This window comes from Giraffa tippelskirchi, chromosome 4 (assembly GCF_054371585.1).
Source record: "Giraffa tippelskirchi isolate mGirTip1 chromosome 4, T2T-mGirTip1v1.2.pri, whole genome shotgun sequence".
In the NCBI taxonomy this organism is placed as follows: domain Eukaryota; kingdom Metazoa; phylum Chordata; class Mammalia; order Artiodactyla; family Giraffidae; genus Giraffa; species Giraffa tippelskirchi.
In genome coordinates, this window is record NC_137278.1 from 161,948,211 (window position 1) to 161,972,643 (window position 24,433).

General features: G+C 40.9%; 2 protein-coding genes across 45 annotated transcripts in view; both read left to right on the plus strand.

Moving 5' to 3' along the window:
* NR1H4 (nuclear receptor subfamily 1 group H member 4) overlaps positions 1–3,826 on the plus strand; it is a 136,104-nt gene extending 132,278 nt beyond the window's left edge. For all 19 annotated transcript variants that reach the window (XR_014083435.1, XR_014083436.1, XR_014083434.1 and 16 more), the window contains 2 exons: positions 1,445–1,558; positions 3,222–3,826. Coding sequence is in view for 16 of the 19 variants with exons in the window: in XM_081595470.1 (XP_081451596.1) it covers positions 1,445–1,558; positions 3,222–3,460 (353 nt within the window). In the remaining 3 variants the exon portion in view is untranslated. The remainder of the gene's footprint in view (positions 1–1,444; positions 1,559–3,221) is intronic.
* A 6,174-nt stretch (positions 3,827–10,000) lies between these two features.
* GAS2L3 (growth arrest specific 2 like 3) overlaps positions 10,001–24,433 on the plus strand; it is a 35,536-nt gene continuing 21,103 nt past the window's right edge. For 2 of the 26 annotated variants that reach the window (XM_081595457.1, XM_081595446.1), the window contains exons 1-2: positions 10,506–10,654; positions 11,641–11,778. The gene's annotated coding sequence lies outside the window, so the exon portion shown is untranslated. Of the gene's footprint in view, positions 10,655–10,730; positions 10,962–11,640; positions 11,813–24,433 lie in introns of those variants that run through there. The other 24 variants (XM_081595461.1, XM_081595438.1, XM_081595458.1 and 21 more) reach the window with 21 other exon arrangements.

Below are 24,433 nucleotides of genomic sequence, written 5' to 3' on the forward strand. Positions count from 1 at the left end.
CCACTTTTCACCAGCTTTGTGTCTTTGGTCAAGTTATGTTACCTCTCTGTGCCCATCTTATGGGGTGTTAGAAAGATTCAATGAGTCCCAGTGCAAGAAGTGCTTAGAACAGCACCTGTTACATGGTGAGTACTTAAATGTTAACTCCTATTGTTATCATGTGGGTGAGCAGTTGGTGGTGGGAAAGGCAGGGGACAGGGCCTAGAGTTTCCTATGTAAAAAGGCAGGCATTTATGCCAAAACCATGGAGAGTTTTTGAAGGTTTGAAAGAATTGGGGAGACACGATGTGGTTTGAATTTTAGAAGGGTGATTCTGGGATGGATTGAAAGGGACCACACTGAAGACAGGTAGACCATTGAGGAGGCAGGTGGAGTAATCCAGATGAAAACAATTAAAAACTTAAACTAGGTCAACCAGGTGCCAAGTGAGAGTTAGCTGATCAAATCCAGAGGACTCAGCATCTGACTGAGTTAGACGGAGGCTGAATCTTGGTTACCAGGTGGAGACAATTGGGTGGGTGAGGATACCAGTCACTAAGAATGGGAACATCAGGAAAGAAGTGGATTTGGAGGAAGATGGGGAATTTAGTTCTGTACATGATGTCTTTGATTTTGGACATGCTGAGTTTGAAGAGAAAAGCCAAGTACCATTGCCTGGTAGGCAGTGGATAAACAGTTTGATACTTCAGAGAGAGACTGGAACTCTGTTAAGAACTCTAGCTAATGTATTAAGTAGAGTTTATACTTCCGGATTGAAGAACAGTAATTTTTTGTTGGTTAAGATGCTGTCTATGTCTTGATCATAGATAGTGATATTTAAAAGATTAACTAAGCCCCATCTAGAACATGGTGAAGTTCAGAGATTCTTTTGGTAATTCAAGAATATTATCATTTATTGTCACACAGTTGTGACTAAAACAAAGGCACTGCTGCTGCTGCTGCCAAGTCGCTCAGTCGTCTGATTCTGTGCGACCCCATAGACGGCAGCCCACCAGGCTCCCCCGTCCCTGGGATTCTCCGGGCAAGAATACTGGAGTGGGTTGCCATTTCCTTCTCCAAAGCATGAAAGTGAAAAGTGAAAGTGAAGTCACTCAGTCGTGTCTGACTCCTAGTGACCCCATGGACTGCAGCCTGCCAGGCTCCTCTGTTCATGGGATTTTCCAGGCAAGAGTACTGGAGTGGGTTGCCATTGCCTTCTCCGAACAAAGTCACAGTCAAGATCAAAGATAAATCATTGATTAGTTTATATTTTAAGGATTTTGTTAACTGATCTTTTTTGCAGTGCTTCACCTTTAACTGGGATATTTATATATAGTCATTATTTAAATGTATACATATGGGTATAAATATTGTCTGTGTGTGTATAATGTGTTTGTAGTTTTACACTTTTCAGTCATTCAAAAATTTTATTATGCCTCTGCAATTTTTCAACTTTCCCCCATAGGTATCTCTGATGAATATATAACGCCTATGTTTAGCTTTTATAAAAGTGTTGCAGAATTGAAAATGACTCAAGAAGAGTATGCTCTACTTACAGCAATTGTTATCCTCTCTCCAGGTAATTTCAATGTTATATCTTTATTTTTATTCCATTTTTTGGTTTTCCTCTCAAGAATAGTAGGAATATTAAGGAAAATCTTGGATAAAAAACATAAAGAGAAAGTAAAATGGCCTATAATTCCATCACTCAAATTGAACCATTGTTAACATTTCAGTGTAGTTCTTCTCAGCCTTTTTCTGAACATCATGCTCATTCATTTAATAATTGCATTTTGAACCCCTTTATACACTAAACATGTTTCCAGACATTGCGGGATATAGCAACAAAGAAACAGGCAGGATGTAATTTACATCCTAGCAGAGTGAGGAAGACAATGAATAAAGAAACAAAAAGAATTTTCAGGGAGTGGTAATACTACAAAAAAATTAAGATGTCATATAAGGAAAGAAAGTGGCAGCAAAATGCTGTTATAATCAGTAGTCAGGGAAGGCTCATCTAAAAGGTTGAAATTTGAGCAGGACATAAATGAAACTATATACTTCTTTAACGTAATAAAGAATATACTGTCTTTATACTTTTTCCATGTCATTAAAAATCATACTGGTAGAAGTTTGTTGCAATATGTACATCATGTTGTATGATGTATAATCATTTACTCGGTTGTTACCATGTTTGGATATTCAAGATGTTTCCAGATTTGTCATTGCTATTGTTTTAAACAATGTTGAAATGAATCTCTGTACATAAAATTTGTCTATATTTTTTGATTAATTATTTGGGAATAAGTAATGTCATGTTCCTGATTTGTAAAGCTTAATTACAGTGTTAGCCTTAAACGGTTTTAATATATGATACTGTGGCAGAAGCTATTAATAGTTGTTACTTTGTTTTACCATGACAAATTATAATTTTAGAAAGAATGACTGAGAAATTCCACTCCTCAGAATATACTCACCACAAATGACACTTATGTCTATTCTTGTGGTTACCTTTTGGGTGCATTTGTTATCAAGTCCAAGCTCTTACTGCTCCCCACATGGTAGTCCAAAAAATCAAGAGATGAGTTGTTAGGATAAGGGATAGCAAGTTTATCTGGAAAGCCAGCAGACTGGGATGGTGGACTAGTGTTCCAAAGAACCAGCTCACCCAAGTTAGAATTCAGGCTTCTTTTATAATAAAATTGGAGGGGGTGTGGTTGGTTGCTGCAGACTTCTTGGTGCTGGAATCCTTTGTTCTTGCAGCTGTCCAGGTAGGTCTAGGTATAATGTTCCTATAAACTGCCAACAAGACATGTTATTCTCTGTTCTGCAACATTTTATCTCTAAATGAATGGAAAAGCCTTGAGAATGGGTTATTCTGTATATTTCAGGCTCCAGGCAACATTCTATTACAAAGTGCAGAGTCAAAATGACTAAGCACAGGTAACAGAGCACACAGTGTAAAACCAAAGGAGTGGTGTGTAGTTTTTCCTGAACACATTGACTGGAAGGAGAATTTAGGCAGGCCTCTGGGAGGCAGTAAAGGTTTTATAGCTTGATCTGGTTGTGATTACAGGAGTATATATACATGTGTGTAAAAATTCATCAATGTGAACACTTTGCCCATTTTAAGTGTACAGTATTTGTAAGTTACAGTTCAAAAAAAGTTAACCTTGCTGTAATTATGCCAAATTTTTACTTTTCCACTTTTTTTGTCGTTTTATTTTGAACTTGAAAAACAGATAGACAATACATAAAGGACAGAGAGGCAGTAGAGAAGCTTCAGGAACCACTGCTTGATGTGCTACAAAAGTTATGTAAGATTCATCAGCCTGAGAATCCTCAACATTTTGCCTGTCTTCTGGGTCGCTTGACTGAGTTGAGGACATTCAACCATCACCACGCAGACATGCTTATGTCATGGAGAGTGAATGACCACAAGTTTACCCCACTTCTCTGTGAAATCTGGGATGTACAGTGATGAGCACTGCAGAAGCAGAGTCCAGCTCTTCATTTTCCTGATCTAAATCTGATACATAACTTTCTTTTATTGCATTTGTACCTAGCTTCATGCCAGAATTTTCCTCTATATTTATGTGGTAGTTATATAACCCTAACAATTGTAAATATGGGGCTAGGTTGAAATACTCTCTCTACATTGTATTTTACAAAGCTCAAGGAATTTTTCATTCACATTGGCATGCCCTGTTTGCCAAATTAAATTAATCATTACTGTAGGTCTGTTGAAATAGGGGAAACTCTCATTTTGCTCTTCATCTTACCTTATTGCATATATTTTATTAAAGAGTTGTGTTCAATTTGGGCAATAAACTGAACATAATGGCAACAGGCTTTTCTTTGGGAACAAAATTTGAAAAACATACAAACTTATTTCTTTAAACGATGAATGGCATCCTATTGAGTCTGAGGGGGTAATTTCCAAAAAGATAAACTCTTACAACATAAATAGTGCTTTTCTCATCCCTGGAAGTCCTGGTGAATATTCATTCATTTGTGATAGCCCTTTGATGATTTCTTATTCTTCAAGGTTCACAGAGCATAGCATACAGACGAGTTAATAATTTTCACATAAAATATCCCCTCAAGCAATTTCTTTTCCTACTTAGGATCCTGAGGTGGCATTTACAAATTCAGAGTATGCAGATAACTCCAGTTATGGGACATTCCCTTTTCTCTCATAAAAGTGCTCTCTATTGGCTTTAGTGCATGTAATTACTCATTTTTCATTTATTTGTTTGTTTTGCTTTTGGAAAACACTCCTTCAGCTGGGTGCACAGCTGTGTATACTTCCCCTAAAGCAGGAATTAGTTCATTTCCTTCCTTCATTGTTATATTGTTGCATTCTTCTCCCCACCATCCTTCAGTAAATATAATAAAACACCTTCTGTAAGTAATGGGTTTACATGTCCCTTACTCCTGAAATCAGCCAAATTGGAGCTTGCTTAGCAGCAAAGAGTTTTTCATTTTAATATATTAAGGCAATCCTGAAGTTCTAACAAAGGCTAGTCAGTAGAAAGGGGAGTGAGTTGGGGCTAACATTAGTTGAACTCCATTTGTTTCAACAAGAAAAAAGGCTTGAGTCCCCACTAAGTAAAATCTTTACGCTAATCTCCATGGGAGATATAAAGATGATTAAGACCCAGTAACTGCCTGGAGGGGCTTAAAAGAAGAGCAGAGGAATGTGCTGTGGGCTTACCTGGGAAAATCTCATGGAGGAGGTGACATTTAGCCTGGGCTTGGAAGAATAGTCAGGACTTCATGGGTCAGGGTAAGAAAGGAGAAGATTCAAGGTGAACACGGTGGCAGGAGCAAAAGAAGGGGAGGTGGGGGAGTTGTACAGATGTTTAAGGACCATAAGTAATGTGGGCCAGAGCAGGAGGGTGCACAGTACCTTTGTAAGCCTCAGTTTCACCTCTGCAAAATAAAGATCTCAGTACCCACCATCAAAAGGGATTGAGCTGATGAATGAAGAGTAAATGGGAAGTTGCAGACTCACCAGGGAAGTGGGTGGTGAGGAAAGGACATTTAAGACAGAGAAGTAAATTTCTGAATGACTGAAGGAGAAGGGTCAGTTTGGGGAACTGAGCTGTTTGGTGTTTCCAGATCCTAAGGCATCTGGGGGAAAGCAAGTGGTGGGAAATGAGCTGGAGCTGAGGGTGTCCTGCAGATGGAGTTAATCTCTTAGGTCTGGATTTATTCAGGTGGTGAAGACCTTATAATAGAAGTAATAATGCTTCTCATATGGAAAATGAATTGTAATATAATGAGAAATACTTATTTGGTCTTTGTCCCCAGTTCCTGACATAGAGATTCTAAAACTCTTGGCATTTCCTGAGTGATAGGAGGATCTTTATTATTCATGACAAGATCCTTTCATCTGTATCTGAGTTAATGCTAATAAGGTGCCTCTTGGTGGGCCTCTAGATGCTTCAGGGTGGAGGATGGTTGCCAGAGGAACCAACCACATGATTAGAGGGTTAGAATTCAGTCCCATTCCTCGAACTCTGGGGAGGGGAGAGGGACATTGAGATCGATGTCAGTTGCCAATGGCCAATGATTTAATCATTCATGCCTATGTAATGGAAATTCCAATTAAAAAAAAACACTAAATGATAGTATTTGGAGAGCTTCTGGGCTGGTGAACACATCAAGGTGCCAGGAAGGTGATGTGCCAGAGAGTGTGGAAGCTCCACACCCTCCTCCATTTACCCTTTGTCTCTTTGATTTGACTGTTCCTGAGATGTAGCCTTTATAATACGCTGGTAATATAGTAAGTGAACTGCTTTCCTGAGTTCTGTGAGCCAAACCAGCAAATTAACAAACCTAAAGAGGGAATCACCTATATAATCTTATTTCCACATAAGGGCACATTTTGACGTTCCTAGACAGCGTATTACGGAGAAGGCAATGGCAACCCACTCCAGTACTCTTGCCTGGAAACTCCCATGGACAGAGGAGCCTGGTAGGCTGCAGTCCATGGGGTCGCTAAGAGTCGGACACGACTGAGCGACTTCACTTTCACTTTTCACTTTCATGCATTGGAGAAGGAAATGGGAACCCACTCCAGTGTTCTTGCCTGGAGAATCCCAGGGACGGGGGAGCCTGGTGGGCTGCCGTCTATGGGGTCGCACAGAGTCAGACACGACTGAAGCGACTTAGCAGTTAGACAGCGTATTAAAAAGCAGAGACATCACTTTGCTGCCAAAGATTTGATGCTTTCAAACTGTGGTGCTGGAGAAGACTCTTGAGAGTTCCTTGGACAACAAGGAGATTAAACCAGTCAATCCTAAAGGAAATCAGCTCTGAATATTTATTGGAATGACTGATGCTGAAGCTGAAGCTCCAATACTTTGGCCACCTGATGCGAAGAGCTGACTCATTGGAAAAGATCCTGATGCTGGGAAAGATTGAAAGCAGGAGAAGAAGGGGATGACAGAGGATGAGATGGTTGGATGGCATCACTGACTCAATGGACATGAGTTTGAGCAAACTCTGGGAGATAGTGAAGGACAGGGAAGCCTGGCATGCTGAAGTCCATGGGGTCACAAAGAGTCGGACATGACTGAGTGAACAACAACTAAGGTTCCAGGTGGATATGAATTTTGGAGGGGAGGCTATTCAACTCACTAGATAAATACAACATTTTAGTATTGATCATAACTGTTATAAAAATTTATATTATTGAATTACATACAGATAACATTTGTTAATGTAAATCAATAACATCCCTTTAAGATTGAACTTAGTCTTGTTTTTAATGTTGGCTCTCAATAGATCATCTGCTGAATGAGTAGTTTAATTAACTGAGTGAATCAAGATCTCTGTAGCCCCCAAATTTCATCCAGTAGTTCACACAAGGCAGAATCCATGGATTGATAGCTAATGTCAAAGCATTAAAAAAACAGCAGAAAATACAAAATGCAGAACAAAACAACTAATAAATCAAGCAAAAGAAAAAAAATCTCCAACAACTACAGTAAACTTTAAGCAATAAAGGAGCATTCTTATAGGGTTGTGAAAAAAACCAAATCGTATTTCAATATTCAAGGATTATGAGATTATGAGTGACTCTTCTGTGTTCTGTAGAGATGTGTAGTCAGATGAATGAATATTCCTAATGTAATAACTTGAAAAATTTAGATCTCCAAGCATGATGCTTTCATCACAATCTGGAGAAAGTCAGAACTATTAAATAAAATACTTTGTCATCTGATGGAAGCAAACTGGTGAGGCTTACTCTGCGTGTTACGACCATGCCAATTTCAAGTGAGAACACTTAAAACATTACTATTAACCTAACCACCAATTAGAAAATCTACACATGAAAGTAAATTGCAGCTCACTAGTTGAAACCCTCAATTACTAATTGCAGTGTTAAAATCAAGGTAGGTAAGATGGTGAATATGCTTAGGGGGTGGGGTACTAACTGAGAATTCTTGTAAAAGTGAGGTTGAGAGAGCAACATGGGGGACTTTTTTTATTCATAAGGGAAAAGCAATAAGAATCAAAGAATCCGGAAGGGAACTCCTCACCCATTCCCCACCTTTAACCAATGAGGAAGATGGGCTTAGAGAATCTGATTTGCACAGATTTCCTGAGTCTGGATTCACTTTTCACCACACTGTCCTTTATAAGCTAGAGGAGTTACCAAGACAAACCAAATGGACAGTGAAAATAAAAAGAAGCCAACCATGAAAATACCTTGCTGCCAAAATTTCAGCAAATGGCTTAGAGAAATATTAAGTGGTGTGTGTGAGTGTATTTGAGAGAGAATGTATATATATTTCACATAACATAGTTTCAATTTTTAATAAATAGTATTCAAATGTTTAGGTACATAGCATGCATATAAAAAAATAGAACTGTTAACTATTGACTCATCAAACAAAATCTGTGTGACACAATTTACTTATTCTTAAGGTTCTGGAGAGCAGTGTACATATTTTGATATTTGGGCTCAACAAATCCAACGTAAAATCAGAACTCCACTTGAAATTTGGCTGAATGAAATGGTATGACAAATTACCTCTTTAGTTTTAAATAGAAACATTATAAAACTGGTTCCCAACCTTTTTGAAACCAGGGACCAGTTACATGGAAGACAGTTTTTCCATGGACCACTGTGTATGTGTGGGGGGCTGGTTTCGGGATGATTCAAGTGCGTTACATTTATTGTGCACTTTATTTCAATTATTATTACATCAGTTCTACCTCAGTTAATCAGGCATTAGATTCCAGAGTTTGGGGACCCCTGCTATAAAACATAGGTTGATTTGAATACCAGGTCTTGTGAAAATGGATCTACTGCAGTCATGGACAACAAAGGGTTCTGGTAAAGACACCAGTAAACAAGGAGCAACCACTCTTGGGTATCAGATTCAACGATCACTTAAATGTCAACTTTTTGATGACCATCTTTACCGGGCTAACCCAGAAGGTAAGCTCTGCAAGAGCAGGACCCCACTGCTTAGGATGGAGTCTGGTACAGAACAAGCACTTAAGTGTGTTTGTTAAATTGACTTCTCAAATCTCTGTCTCTTGCACGAACCAGTTTAACCAGCTTCAGACCTAATTTTCCAACCATATCTTCTGAACACCTCAACAAGCACATTCCTCTCACATTTCAAAGTGAACACGACCTCACACCAAAATGCATTATTCTTCCCCCAGTGTTGTTTTCTATGTATTCCTTAGATTGACATCACTGTCATATGATACCAAGTGCAGATAAATCAGTCTCTTAAGTATCTCCAGACATCTCATTCTCACTATCCCTTCTGAGCTAGTTTAAGTAATTATAATCTATTAATTTTTAGAATTGCTGCCAATCTTACTCCTGTCTCCAAAACCCTCAAAAATATTTTTTTCCCCTAAGACACAAATCAATCACAATTGCCTGCAAGAAAGAATCTAAATTCCATAGTATCTACAAAGATTTCCTCTGTGCTTACTCCTTCAGCCTGATTTATCAATACCTCTAAATCCCTAAACTTGTCATTCAGAACTACAATTCCCAGAGCATTCCTGATGCTTTCACATCCCTGGAAGCTTATTCTCTCTGCCTAGAAAGCACTCCTCACTCCTAATTATCCTCTCCTTTGGCAGATCCCTATTTGTCCTTCAAAATTCAAGTCCTTTCAAGCCTCTGACCATCACCCTTCGACACTGTAGGTGTTTCCTCTTTCATAGATTTTTTGATTTCCACTGAGCCTTTACCACGTTGCTGAGCACTTTCAAGGTAAAGATTTTTCTCTTTTTAGTCTTTCAGCAAGCAACAGTACCTCTTCATTGTTTTTTTATTAAGTGAATGAAGGAATAAACGCTAAAGAGAATCTGCTGCTGCTGCTGCTAAGTCGCTTCAGTCGTGTCCGACTCCGTGCGACCCCATAGACGGCAGCCCACGGGCTCCTCCTTCCCTGGGATTCTCCAGGCAAGAATACTGGAGTGGGTTGCCATTTCCTTCTCCAATGCATGCATACATGCTAAGTCGCTTCAGTCGTATCTGACTCTGTGTGACCCCGTGGACAGCAGCCCACCAGGCTCTTCTTTCCACAGGATTCTCTAGGCAAGAATACTGGAGTGGGTTGCCATTTCCTTCTCCAATGCATGCATACATGCTAAGTCGCTTCAGTCGTATCCGACTCTGTGTGACCCCGTGGACAGCAGCCCACCAGGCTCTTCTTTCCACAGGATTCTCCACGCAAGTATACTGGAGTGGGTTGTCACTTCCTTCTCCAGCTAAAGAGCATCATTCCTGGTCAATTCCACTCTTTACAGATGGGAAACTGAGACCCAGAAAGGCGACATAATTTGACAAAATAAAGCTGAGAGAAAGGGCCTGGCCTTCCAGGCTTTCGGCTCTGACTTTATTCCCATATTAACAAGCCACGTTTAGTGATCAGAGACTTACCTTTTATTACATTCAAGACCAGTCTCCCCTTTACCTCAACCCTCCTGTCTCTCATTGTGTTGCGGTCAAATCCTTGTCCCTCCCCTCCCCCACGCCCTACTCTGGTGTTTCCCGACGGAACAGCCAACATCCTCTTTCTGCTTTCAGTTGTGGCCTGGAACTGCAGGGTTTCTCTCCCTCTCCCCTCGCCCCTCACAAGGATGACAGTTTGTATCCGGAAACAGCAGCGCCCTCAATACAGTGAAATCTCGGTTGGATTTAGAATTGGGAGGGGCTCTTAACAGATCAGGATAAAACTCAGGGCAACTTTGAGCAACACTCCAGGATACTTCGAGAAGAGACTGATTCACTTCTCCTGCTAATCTGGACAAATAGGGTTTATTGTTGTCGCTGAGGGGCCAGATGAAAGGACGTGCCCTGTGACCAAGCCATTTTCTCTGAGAAGAGCGACTAGGCCGCCAGACTTGTGTGACCCTAGGCAGAGGAAGGAGACTAGTCCCTTGATTAAGACGCACGCAGGTCTCGTGCTCCCTAGAGGCCTGGAGGCGGGGCGGGGTCTCCAGCCACGCCCCCTCTCCGCCTCTTTCGAAACAGGCCGCGGCGATTGGTTCCTTCGAAACGGGCCGCGGCGAACCCTGAGCCTGAGGCAGCCGCGCCGGCGGTTGGGCAGGGGCGTGCCGGCGAGGCACAGATTGAGCGAGATGTTGCCTAGCAGGGAGAAGTGACCCTCCTGCGCCTGTGCGGGTGAGTACTTCTTTGTTTGCCGTTCTCTTTTCCTCGCGAACTTTTACTCGCCTTCTTGCAGCTGCGGCGCCTCAACTGGCACTGGAAGAGGCCCCGCGCTCAGCCCACTCAAAGGGTTGGTTCAGTAGGGGCCCCGAGCTGCGGGATTCAAATTGATGTGCGATTGGTCCGCTGAGGGAGTCGCGTGCGCTGATTGGTCTCTGGGGCCGTCAAGATGAAGCAAGTCCCTGCCTTCTCCTGCCCACCCAGGTTTGGTGCAGGGGCCACAGGTGTGCTGGAGCGGCAGGTGTGCTAGGCAGGGGGTGAGGTAATCAGTCGCTGCCACTCTGCTTTAGAATCCAGGAAGAGATCAGAGTCTGAAATTTAGCCTCTCCAGAGACGTCTTTGTTTCCAAGCACCTAGCTCACATAGGGTCACTTAATTCCTCGGTGTCACTCCTGGGAAGAACTGATCTAGTCACTGACCTTGGAAGGGAAATTGCAGATAGTTATTTTGCCATCTGGCAGAGGGAAAAGTTTGTTCTCTGTTTGTTCCCTCCAGTCCACGCAAGGCTCATGTCGCCGATATGAACGGAAAGATAGGACGTACCTCTCAAGGCTGTGAGCGCTGCTTTTCCCACCCGCACGTTTCGGTTTGAAGGGCTGCGTTGCGGGGAGGTTTGTAGATTGCCTTGGAAGTCGAAGGAAGGTTTTGGAGCCTGTGCTTGCCATTCAGTCGCTCTTGGTTCCTAACTAATCTCTTCGAACCGCAGGATTGAGTCTTATTGATTTAGAGTGCTTCGTGGAACGTCTGTTAGAGAAGCTGGTCAGTCGTTATTAAGAGATGTTTCTTTGCCGGCCCAGTCTAGGTCAGAGTTTGGGTTTAGCTTCGTTTGTGTGAAGAGCGTTAATACCTGCTCTCTCAGAAGATAAGCATGTTGTGAACTGCTGTCTGATCTCCTCAACTGGCACTTAAATAATTAGGAATTGGCATTCTCGCTACCTCAGATTCCCTTTAGGAGGAGATTGGAATGGATTTGAATGAAGAAGTGGAAACCGGTGGTAGTCGTCTGGTGTAGATCCTGATACGTGTCTCTCTGACTCATCTGTTTCAAAACCTCATTAAAAACCAACGGACTTTGCGTGGTAGGTGTGTCTGCTATTTCCACATTAATGAATTGTAAGTAATGTTTCTTTTTATGTGTTTCTAAGTGTGGGGGCTCTGAAGTCACACTTTACTATGTGTGTGACCCTAGACAAGTTATTTAATCTTTCTAAGTCTATATTTCCTACTGTGTAAACAAAGGTTGATAATAAATAGTTGCTACCTTATTGCTGTGACGTTTGTGAAGATCAAATGAAATAATCCATGTAACTAGTTTAGTACATTGCCTGACACATAACTAGCATTATTTCTGTGCTGCTGGGCACAGAGGAGCAAAAGGTGAAGGCAGCACCAGAGGTAGTGGTGTTAATATTTATCATTCATTGATTAAGTTTGTACGTGTAAAGCACTCATTACTGTTTATCAGTATGAGATGGCTGGATGGCATCACTGACTCAATGAATATGAATTTGAGCAAACTTAAGGAGACAGTGAAGGACAGGGAAGCCTGGCTGGCTGCAGTCCCGGGGGTTGCAAAGAGATGGACATGACTGAGGGACTGAACAACGACAACAACTGTTTATCAAAGTCATTATTACCTAGCATGTATCAGGTCCTGTTCTAGATGCTTTACTTACATATTGTTAAACCTGTTAGTAATCCTGCAGTGTCGTTGGTGTTTTCTCCATTTTATAGATGAGGAAACTGAAGCTTGGAGAAAGAAATTAAGCTACTGAGGTTCACCCAGAATTCAGTCTAGACTGTCTCACTCCAATGTCCAGCCTCTGTTTTAAATCACACTGCTACTGCTACTGCTAAGTCGCTTCAGTCGTGTCCGACTCTGTGCGACCCTATAGACGGCAGCCCACCAGGCTCCGCCGTCCCTGGGATTCTCCAGGCAAGAATACTGGAGTGGGTTGCCATTTCCTTCTCCAATCACACTACTCTTGGATTTATATACCCAGAATTAAGCTTCTTTGCACAAAGTTGTTTGTATGGCCCAGGTTCATTTTTCCCATGGGTTTCGGTTTATTTTCACTACTTCATTAAAAAATAGTGGTAATTTGAAGTGGTAAATCAACATGTGTGATAAAGGAATAATGTCAACAGTATACTGCTATTACTAAAAAACTAAATGAGTCCAATGATGTTTGGAGAATTGGTCAGTTCAAAAGTAATGTTTCCTAATTTATATTTTCCCATTCAGTTTTTGCATATTTACTGTAGTTTTTACTAAGCAGCATTCTTTTTTTTTTCCTGTCAATTTCAATTTAAGTTTGGAGATAATGAAAGTTCAGTTATTTCAGTAATTGTTTTTCAAGCTGACTGTTGTGAGGAAAATAAGGGGTTAAGGTTAATGCATACTGTTATATTTTCCTTTCTTATAGTAAACCGGCTGTATATGTTTCTGTGTGTGTGTGTTTTACTTTCTTCCTATTATTTGTTTCTCCCTCTACTTTGTTATTTTTAAATCCTTAATGAAACTTGCAGTGTACGTAGTATTTGAGAGAATAGGAAACTGGAGTCTGTCAGTCAATTGTCTCACTTTGAATTTCCCTATTTTAATTGAAATGTAACTACTATAGAGAAATGCCTCAGAAGTAATGTTTACAAGATGCAGGCAATAATTATAATTGTTATCTCTTCAGTGTTTCTCCTTCTAAAAACTCAAAAAGTTTTCTCATATTATTACATTGTTACAAAATAGGGGTTTTTAACAGAAAGTTGCTATGTATCTCATCAATGAATTACCAATTTTCAAAGAACTAGACTGTAATGAAATGTAGCAGATACACTAAATGCAGTTTCACTTTTACCGCTGAAAGGGTCTTTTACAATATTATGACCATCAGTCATATGTTAGATATTGCTGAAGTGCTGACTGGTAGAGATTTCTGCCTCCTCTCACAAAAACAAAACTTTTCTGTAAGAAAGTATAAGCTATGGTGAAGGGCTCATTTTACATAGAATTTTAAACATTGTGACTTTTGTTTTCCTTTGATGGATGACTTGTTAATGTTTTTGATTGCCAAAATAAAATTGGCTGTGGAAAAAATTACTTAACTTTGTTCAGGAATTTTTTTCTCTCACCCTCACACAGTTTAGAAAACACTGTGACCAGAGTAATGTAATTAAATACTGTCCTGCAGATTGCTTTTGGTTGCATGACATATAATGGACATCTTTTCATATCAATACATACAGTTATTATTTCAAGCGGCCGAATGAATCCACTGTATGAATGTCCTGTATGTTATTTTAGAGGTTTCCTGATAATAGACATTTAATGTTGTTTTTGCATTTCTTTATGTTAGTGTATATGTATGTTTTCCATTGTATATGTATGTTTTCCATTACGAATTCCCTGGTGACTCAGACGGTAAAGAGTCTGCCTGCAATGCGGGAGACCTGGGTTCGATTCCTGGGTTGGGAAGATCCCCTGGAGAAGGAGATGGCAACCCACTCCAGTACTCTTGCCTGGAAAATCCCGTGGATGGAGGGGTCTGGCAGGTTCAGTCCATGGCAAAGGGTCAGACACAAGTGAGCAACTTTACTTTTCACATTCATGTTTTCCATTGATTCTTTCAGTCTATCATATATAAAGGCAAACTGATTTTAAGTTGTTGGTTTTTTTTTAAACATTTCTTGGCTCCTTCCTCTCAAAGCCAGCAGTGTGACAATCTCTCTCCACCTATATTCTCACATTCCCTTCTCTGGTTCTGACCTTTCTGCCTCCCACTTAAAAGAATTTTTGTTATTACAATGGGCTCACCAGGATAACCTCCCATTTTCTTAGGCCCTTAATTTACTCAATCAGCAGGGTCCATTTTGCTCATGAAAACAGTATATTCACAGGTTTGCGGCTTATTACATAGACGTCTTTGGGGTTCATTATCCTGTCTACTGCAAATGGAGTTTATTTAAAAGATGTAATAAAAATCTACTTATCCAGTAGGACAGCCATATGAATTCCTGAGTAGTATATTGACTCCAGAGTCCTTGCCTGTTGGCGCAGCTCTTCTGTCTTGTTCATTTGGATCCTCTGCTAAATGTATACCAGGTTTAGTCTTTTTTTTCCCCAATGGTTTTATATCAGGTAACTCACTTGACCTGCTGGTACCTTGACTAGTAACTACTTCACATATTTCACCTTGGACATGTTTGATGGGAGGCAAGATTATTTATCAATTCAGGTCGCATAATCAAAAATGAAGAACAATAAATAATACCCCTAAAAGTTTCCTGTTAGATACTTGTTTGCTGTGTGTTGGCCTCCAAGACTTGCATCACATTTTACCTATCTGGTCGAAAGACCAGATGTTCTTATGTGTTCATACATCCATCTTCCACCACAAGTGTTTTCCTAAACTTTCATCTTGAATACTTCTCTCAACACTACTTCCAATAGCAATCCTGTAATAGATTTGCTTCCCTGGTGGCTCACATGGTAAAGAATCTGCCTACAGTGCAGGAGACCCAGGTTCAATCCCCAGGGGTCTGGAAGATCCCCTGGAGAAGGAAATGGCTCCCAACTCCAGTTCTTGCCTAGAGAATTCCATGGACAGAATTCAGTCCATAGGGTCGCAACTTGGTCAAGCAGTGTACAGAAATAATGAAGAAATAGTATAAAGTATTGTATAAATAAGGAATTGGGAGAAATGCTAGGTGAATTCAAGAGCTACAGATATAGCAGAATTAATTTAGGCCAACCAGGAAGGGCTCCTGGGAGAAGGTAAATCAGAAGAGTTGTAAACCTGGAATAATCTAGATGAGGACTCTGTCCCTCTTGCTGACTCTGTCTAAATGTTGGATTTTCTCAGGACTTGTTCTAGACCCTAATCACTGCTTTCTCCATTTCTTTCTCCAGAAAGGTCTCATTCTTTCTAGTGGCTTGTATCTCCCAAGGATTGCTGACAATTTCTGTCTCCTCCCAAACTTTCTTCTTAGCTCTAGATTTCCAACTGCCAAAATATTTTGGCTTGAATGTCTTTAAAGGCTTCTCAAATTAAACATGACCAAAACACAGCACTTTTGCCATCTCTGCTAGGTTCCCTGCTTCAGTCTGTTCAGATGCCCATCATCCTCATCTCACAAAACACTGCCATCATCTATTTGCTCAGTTGCTTAAACCAGAAAACCTGGAGTCGTTCCTGACAATTCACTCTGCCCTGACATCCTTTGCGTTCATCCTCCATTTCTAACCATTATCAAGTCTTGATTCTTAACTCCAAAATAGATGTCAGATCCACCCACTTCTCTCTGGTTGAGACACTGTCAGCATTCCTGCTCAGTCACCACCATTTGTCGCTGAACTGCTGCAGTGGGTCCACTCCTCTTCCCCTTCCAGGCGGCTCTCCATCTCATCTCCTATGTGCTCAGTTTCCTTTGCTCCTTGTTTCCACTCCCCTCTGCTTCTCCTTCTCTCACTGTAGCCACTGATTCTTTTCCTAACATCTCTACCCACCTGTCCTTCTGTTTCCTTCCCCCTTTTCTCTGTTAAACCCATCACTATTTTGCTCCCATGTCTCCTGCCCCGCTGCAGAAGATCTGTTAAAACTATGAATTACATAATGTCTTTCCTTTTAAAGAGTTTCCTTTAAAACTCTTCCACGGCTTCCTACTGCACTTAGAATAAAATCTAATTTCCTCAACTTGGCTTTATGTGGTGGGGCTACTGCCTAACTTCGCAGCCCTATCCTAAGGCACACATGCTCCACACTTCAGTCATACTGGCTTCTTTCAGTCCTCAGAATGCATCAAATGCTCTCTGTTCAGAGTCTTTGTAAAAAGTATTTTCTATGCATGGAACTCTTCCTCTTCTCTCTCCCTGGCTGATTCCCACCATTCTTCAAGTTCCTGTTTTTCCTCTGGCAAAACCATTCCTATATCACTCAGTCTAAGTCTTTAAAGTAGGCCCCTGCTGTTCTGTCTCTGTTCTTTCTTCCAAAGCAGTTATCATGATTTAACATTGTATATTCAACTGTGTATTCACTAACGTACACAAACGAGTGTAGTGGCTCCATGAGAGCATCACGTCTGTTATGCTCATCACTGCGTCTCTTGCCTGGGGTGCCTAGTTTAATAAAGGGTGTGAGTAAATATTTGTCGGATAAATGAAGGAATGGACACTGCTTGGATGAACATGTAGTCTGAACAGTGATAGAGCCACAGAAATGAGCAGAACTGGTAGAGTGGATGCTGAAGAGACACCTTGAGTGGAGCAAAGAGCCTCTTTGTGACACACCTGAAGACCTATTCTAGCAATAGACTTGTATGTCACAAATCCATATTTGAGTATACTCCCAATTAAGTTATTGGTATTTTAGAGTTTTTAATGTTCATTTATGGGCTTCCCTTGTGGCTCAGCTGGTAAAGAATCTGCCTGCAATGCGGGAGACCTGGGTTCGATCCCTGGGCTGGGACGATCCCCTGGAGAAGGGAAAGACTACCCACTCCAGTATTCTGGCCTGGAGAATTCCATAGACTGTATATAGCCCATGGGGTCACAAAAATATAACCATATTACAATATGTTGTAAATTTTTTATGTTAGAAAAAAGCTTTCCAAATTACCTTTAATGATTTCTCAGTATTAGTTTTGTTATCTCTTTTTAATTTCATGAATTATGTTAAGTGCACTATAATTATGTTTCATCATGGTATCATCACAACAACTCACTTGTTAAGTGCTAGGTATGTGTCAGGTACTTTATTTGTATCACCTCATTTAATCTTTACATGAAACAAGGAGGTGGTGGTATCCCATTTACAAATGAGAACATGGATTCAGAGAAGTTAACTATACCAAAGTGAAAAAGAAAGTGAAGTCACTCAGTCGTGTCTGACTCTTTGCGACTCCATGGATGGTAGCCTACCAGGCTCCTCTGTCCATGGGATTTTCCAGGCAAGAGTACTGGAGTGGGTTACCATTTCCTTCTCCAGGGGATCTTCCCAACCCAGGGATCGAACCCAGGTCTCTGGCATTGCAGGCAGACACTTTACTGTCTGAGCCACCAGGGAAGCTAACTAACTATCCCAAGATCATCTGAAATTCAAACCAGATGGGTCTGCTACTTTCTACTACCCCAATGGTGCCTTTATAGTGACTATTTTATACATTAAAAAACATGAAATCTGTAAGGATTTGTTGTTCAGTTGCTGAGTCCTGTCTAACTCAGTGCAACCCCATGGACTGCAGAATGCAAGGCTCCACTGTCCTCTCCTATCTTGGAGTGTGCTCAGATTCATGTCCATTGAGTTAGTGGTGCTATCTAACCAGCTCATCCTCTGCCTTCTCCAAAAGGATCCCTTCTCCTTTTGCTTCAGTCTTCCACAGCATCAGGGTCTTTTCCAATGTGTTGGCTCTTCTCACCAGGTGGTCGAAGTATTGGAGCTTTAGCATTAGTCCTTCCAATGAATATTCGGGGTTGATTTCCTTTAGGATTGACTGGTTTGATCTCCTTGGTGTCCAAGGGACTCTCAAAATCTTCTCCACCGCCACAATTCAAAAGCATCAATTCTTCGGCGCTCAGCCTTCTTTTTGGTCCAGCTCTCACATCCATACATGACTACTGAAAAAACTGTGTAGCTTTGACTATATGGACCTTTGTCAGCAAAGTGATGTCTCTGCTTTTTAAAACGCTGTCTAGGTTTGTCATAGTTTTCCTTCCAAGGAGCAAGTGTCTTTTAATTTCATGGCTGCAGTCCCCATCTACAGTGATTTTGGAGCCCAAGAAAATAAAATCTGTCACTGTTTCCACTTTTTCCCCTATTTGCCATGAAGCAATGCGACCAGATGCCATGACCTTAGTTTTTTAGTGTTGTGTTTCAAGTCAACTTTTTCACTCTCCTCCTTTACCCTCATCAAGAGGTTCTTTAGTTCCTCCTCACTTTTTGCTATTAGAGTAGTATCATCTGTGTATCTGAGAATGTTGATATTCCACCCAGCAATCTTGATTCCAGCTTGTGGTTTATCCAGCCTGGCATTTCACATGATGTACTCTGCATATAGATTAAATAAGCAGGGGGGCAATATACAGCCTTGTTACACTCCTTTCCCAATTTTGAGCTAGTCAGTTGTTCCATGTCCAATTCTAACTATTGCTTCTTGACCCACATACAGGTTTCTCAGGAGACAGGTAAGGTAGTCTTGTACTCCCATCTCTTGTTGTGCACGGTCAAAGCCTTTAGTGTAGTTAATGGAGCAGAAGTAGATGTTTTTCTGGAATTCTTTTGCTTTTTCCATGATTCAAAAAAATGTTGGCAATTTGATCTCTGGTTCCTCTGCCTCTTTGGAACCCAGCTTGTACATCTCCAAGTTCTCAGTTTACATACTGCTGAAGCCTCTAGCTTGAGGGATTTTGAGCATAACCTTGCTAACATGTGAAATGAGCACAATTGTAGTTGGAACATTCTTTGGCATTGCCCTTCTTTGGGATTGGAATGAAAACTGACCTTTTCCAATCCTGTGGCCACTGTTGAGTTTTCAAAATTTGCTGGCATATTGAGTATGGCACTTTAACAGCATTATCTTTTAGGATTTGAAATAGCTCAACTGGAATTGTCACCTCCACTAACTTTGTTCATAGTAACGCTTCCTAAGGCCCACTTGACTTCCCATTCCAGGGTGTCTGGCTCTAGGTGAGTGACCACACCATTGTGGTTATTTGGGCATTAAGACCTTTTTTGTATAGTTCTTCTGTGTATTCTTACCACCTCTTCTTAATCTCTTCTGCTTCTGTTAGGTCCTTACTCTTTCTGCCCTTTATTGAGCCCGTCTTTCCATGAAATGTTCCCTTGATATCTCCAGTTTTCTTGAAGAGATTTCTAGTCTTTCCCATTCTGTTGTTTTCCTCTGTTTCTTTGCATTGTTGATTTATGTAGGCTTTTTTTTTTTAATGTTTCCTTGCTGTTCTCCGGAACTTTGTATTCAGCTGGATTTATCTTTCCCTTTTTCCCTTGCCTTTAGTTTCTCTTCTTTCCTCAGCTATTTGTAAAGCCTCCTCAGACAACCACTTTGCCTCCTTGCATTTCTTTTTCTTGGGGATAGTATTGGTCACCACCGTCTGTACAGTGTAATGAACCTCTGTCCATAGGTCTTCAGGCACTCTGTCTACCAGATCTAATCCCTTGAATCTATTTGTCACTTTCCCTGTATAATCATAAGGGATTTAATTTAAGTCATACCTGAATGGTCTAGTGGTCTTCCCTTCTTTGTTCAGTTTAAGCCTGAATTTTGCAATAAGAAGCTCATGTTTTGAGCCACAGTCCACTCCAGGTCTTTTTTTTTTTTTTTTTTTTTGCTGACTGTATAGAACTTCTCCATCTTCAGCTGCAAAAAATACAATCAATCTGATTTTGGTATTGACCATCTGGTGATGTCCATGTATAGAGTCTTCTCTTGTGTTGTTGGAAAAGGGTGTTTGCTATGACAAGTGTGTTCTCTTGACAAAACTATTAGCCTTTGTCTTGCTTCATTTTGTACTCCAGAAAACCAAAATTTGCCTGTTATTCTGTGTACCTTTTGACTTCCTACTTTTGCATTCCAATCCCCTATGGTGAAAAGGACATCTTTTTTTGGTGTTAGTTCTAGAAGGTTTTATAGTCTTCATAGAACCAATCAACTTTAGCTTCTTCAGCATCAATAGTTGAAGTGTAGACTTGGATTACTATGATGTTGAATGGTTTACCTTGAAAATGAACTGAGATCATTCTGTTATTTTTGAGGTTGCACCCAAGTACTGCATTTTGGACTCTTTTATTGACTATGAGGGCTACTCCATTTCTTCTAAGGGTTTCTTGCCCACAATAGTAGATATAATGGTCATCTGAATTAAATTTGCCCATTCCTGTCTATTTTAGTTCACTGATTCCTGAGATGTAAATGTTTAGTCTTGCCATCTCATATTTGACCACATCCAGTTTACAAACAAGACCGGGACCTGACTGTGGCTCAGATCATGAACTCCTTATTGCCAAATTCAGACTGACATTGAAGAAAGTAGGGAAAACCACTAGACCATTCAGGTATGACCTAAATCAAATGCTTTATGACTATACAGTAGAAGTGAGAAATAGATTTAAAGGACTAGATCTGGTAGAATACCTGATGAACTAAGGGTGGAGGTTCATGACATTGTACAGGAGACAGGAATCAAGACCATCCCCAAGAAAAAGAAATGCAAAAAAGCAAAATGGCTGTCTGAGGAGCCCGTACAAATAGCTGGGAAAAGACGGGAAGCGAAAAGCAAAGGAGAAAAGGAAAGATATACCCATTTGAATGCAGAGTTCCAAAGAATAGCAAGGAGAGATAAGAAAGCCTTCCTCAGTGATCAATGCAAAGAAATAGAGGAAAACAATAGAATGGGAAAGACTAGAGATCTCTTCAAGAAAATTAGAGATACCAAGGGAACATTTCATGCAAAGATGGGCACAATAAAGGACAAAAATGGTAGGGACCTAACAGAAGCAGAAGATGTTAAAAAGAGGTGGCAAGAATACACAGAAGAATTGTACAGAAAAGTTCTTCATGACCCAGACAATCACAGTGGTGTGATCACTCACCTAGAGCCAGACATCCTGGAATGTGAAGTCAAGTGGACCTTAGGAAGCATCACTATGAACAAAGCTAGTGGAGGTGATGGGATTCCAGTTGAGCTATTTCAAATCCTCAAAGATGATGCTGTGAAAGTGCTGCACTCAATATGCCAGCAAATTTTGAAAACTCAACAGTGGCCACAGGACAGGAAAAGGTCAGTTTTCATTCCAATCCCGAAGAAAGGCAATACCAAACAATGCTCAAACTATAACACAATTGCACTCATCTCACACGCTAGTAAAGTAATGCTCAAAATTCTCCAAGACAGGCTTCAGCAATACGTGAACCATGAACTTCCAGATGTTCAAGCTGGTTTTAGAAAAGGCAGAGGAACCAGAGATCAAACTGCCAACATCTGATGGATCATCAAAAAGACAAGAGAGTTCCAGAAAAACATCTACTTCTGCTTTATTGACTATGCCAAAGCCTTTGACTGTGTGGATCACAATAAACTGTGGAAAATTCTGAAAGAGATGGGAATACCAGACCACCTGACCTGTCTCTTGAGAAACCTGTATGCAGGTCAGGAAGCAACAGTTAGAAATGGACATGGAACAACAGACTGGTTCCAAGTAGGAAAAGGAGTACGTCAAGGCTGTATATTGTCACCCTGCTTATTTAACTTATATGCAGAGTACATCATGAGAAACGCTGGGCTGGAGGAAGCACAAGCTGGAATCAAGATTGCTGGGAGAAATATCAATAACCTCAGATATGCAGATGACACCACCCTTATGGCAGAAAGTGAAGAAGAACTAAAGAGCCTCTTGATGAAAGTGAAAGAGGAGAGTGAAAAGTTGGCTTAAAGCTTAACATTCAGAAAACTAAGATCATGGCATCTGGTCCCATCAACTTCATGGCAGATAGATGGGGAAACAGTGGAAACAGTGGCTGACTTTATTTTTCTGGGCTCCAAAATCACTGCAGATGGTGATTGCAGCCATGAAATTAATTAAAAGACACTTGCTCCTTGGAAGGAAAGTTACGACCAACCTAGATAGCATATTAAAAAGCAGAGAGATTACTTTGCCAACAAAGGTCCATCTACTCAAGGCTATGGTTTTTCCAGTGGTCATGTATGGATGTGAGAGTTGGACTATAAAGAAAGCTGAGCGCTGAAGAATTGATGCTTTTGAACTGTGGTGTTGGAGAAGATTCTTGAGGGTCCCTTGGACTGCAAGAAGATCCAACCAGTCCCTCCTAAAGGAGATCAGTCCTGGGTGTTCATTGGAAGGACTGATGTTGAAGCTGAAACTCCAATACTTTGGCCACCTGATGCAAAGAGCTGACTCATTGGAAAAGACCCTGATGCTGGGAAAGATTGAGGTCAGGAGGAGAAGGGGACGACAGAGGATGAGATGGTTGGATGGCATTACCGACTCAATGGACATGGGTTTGGGTAGACTCCGGGAGTTGGTGATGGACAGGGAGGCCTGGCGTGCTGCGGTTCAGGGGGTTGCAAAGAGTCGGACACGACTGAGTGACTGGACTGAACTGAGTTTACCTTGATTCATGGACCTAAGTTTCCACATTCCTGTGCAGTATTGTTCTTTACAATATCAGACTTTACTTTCACCACCAGGCATATCCACTGAGCACATAATGAGCATATTAATGCATATAAACTGAGCATTATTTCCACTTTGGCCCTACCATTTCATTCTTTCTGGAGCTATTAGAAATTGCCCTCTGGTCTTCCCCAGTAGTATATTGGACACCTTCCAACCTGGGGGCCTCATCTTCTGGTGTCATATCCTTTTGTCTTTTTATACTGTTCGTGAGGTTCTTGCGGCAAGAATACTGAAGTGGGTTACCATTTCCTCCTTCAGAGTACCACGATTTGTCAGAACTCTGCACTATGACCAGTCTGTCTTGGGTGGCCTTGCTCGGCATAGCTCATAGTTTCACTGAGTTACGCAAGCCCCTTTACCATGACAAGGATTTTAAAACTGAGAAAATAGTTTTTTTTATTCCCCTGAACAAACAGGATATTTTCTTCAACTATTTTTCTAAATGAAGCATTAAAAATGATGAAATGTTTTGTGACACACAGAAGGGAGTACAGAGTAATGTAAGAACACTTGTGTTCTCACCACTTCTCTTGAATGAGAATCTTGTTGGTACAGTTGCCTCTGTGCATTCCATCCTAATCTCACCTTCCTTCCCTCCTCAGCAGTGACCACTGTGCCAACCTGGGCATTTATCATATCCCTGCAGCTTATGTGTCTTGGCAGTTATCTGTCAGCTGGGTGCTATCGGTGTGTTGCAGTGGCAGTTAATGTTATCTTTCTGAGGAATCTTACTTTATTTCTTTGCTTTTTGGCCATTATTTTACAAATCGGCCCCTGATTTGTTCCAGGACTGAGCCATGCCACTTGCGCTCTCCCCACCATATTTTATTAATATAATGTGAGTGAGGAATTAAAATGTACCCAGTTTCAGAGCCTACAGCTGTGGAAGAAAGGAGCAGCTCCACAGGCTGGCTTTTTTTTTTTTTTTTTATTCCCATCATGATCTGAAGTCAAATTGGTATAAAGAGCCTTACCATAAATAATCTTAAGGATCTCATGGCTGAAACTGTTTCTAAGTGTTGTTGTTCAGTCAGTAAGTCATGTCCAACTCTTTGCGACCCCATGGGCGAAGTGGACTAGGCCCAAATTCTGTTCAAGTTTCAGGTAGATGAGCTTATTAAATGCTTCTAACATTTTCTCCAGATTTAAAAAATTGAGCATGATATCCCTCACTTGTGGTTTGTCTTGTTGAAGGCTCCCATTAGCAAATAGTCTGGCCTTGGTCACATGAGAGCTTCCCACTGCCACCCCCTCCGCCCCCTCCAAATCTAAGGGAAAAGACTTCCTCAAGATGGCACAGAATTAAAAGTAGTCTTCTCCAAAAAGACAGACAAAAAACAGAAACCAAAAAGGCCAGTAAGTTGCTTGCAGCTCCAAAATGAAGAGTTGCTGCTTCAGTATAATTAGTTTATGTGGAAAAAAAAATGTAGAGATTGAGACTTTTAGGGAAAGATAGACAAGAGGAAAGTAGGTAATAAGCTGAGTAAGAAGCAAGAATTGCGGTTGTGATGCAGGTTAGGGACTGAAC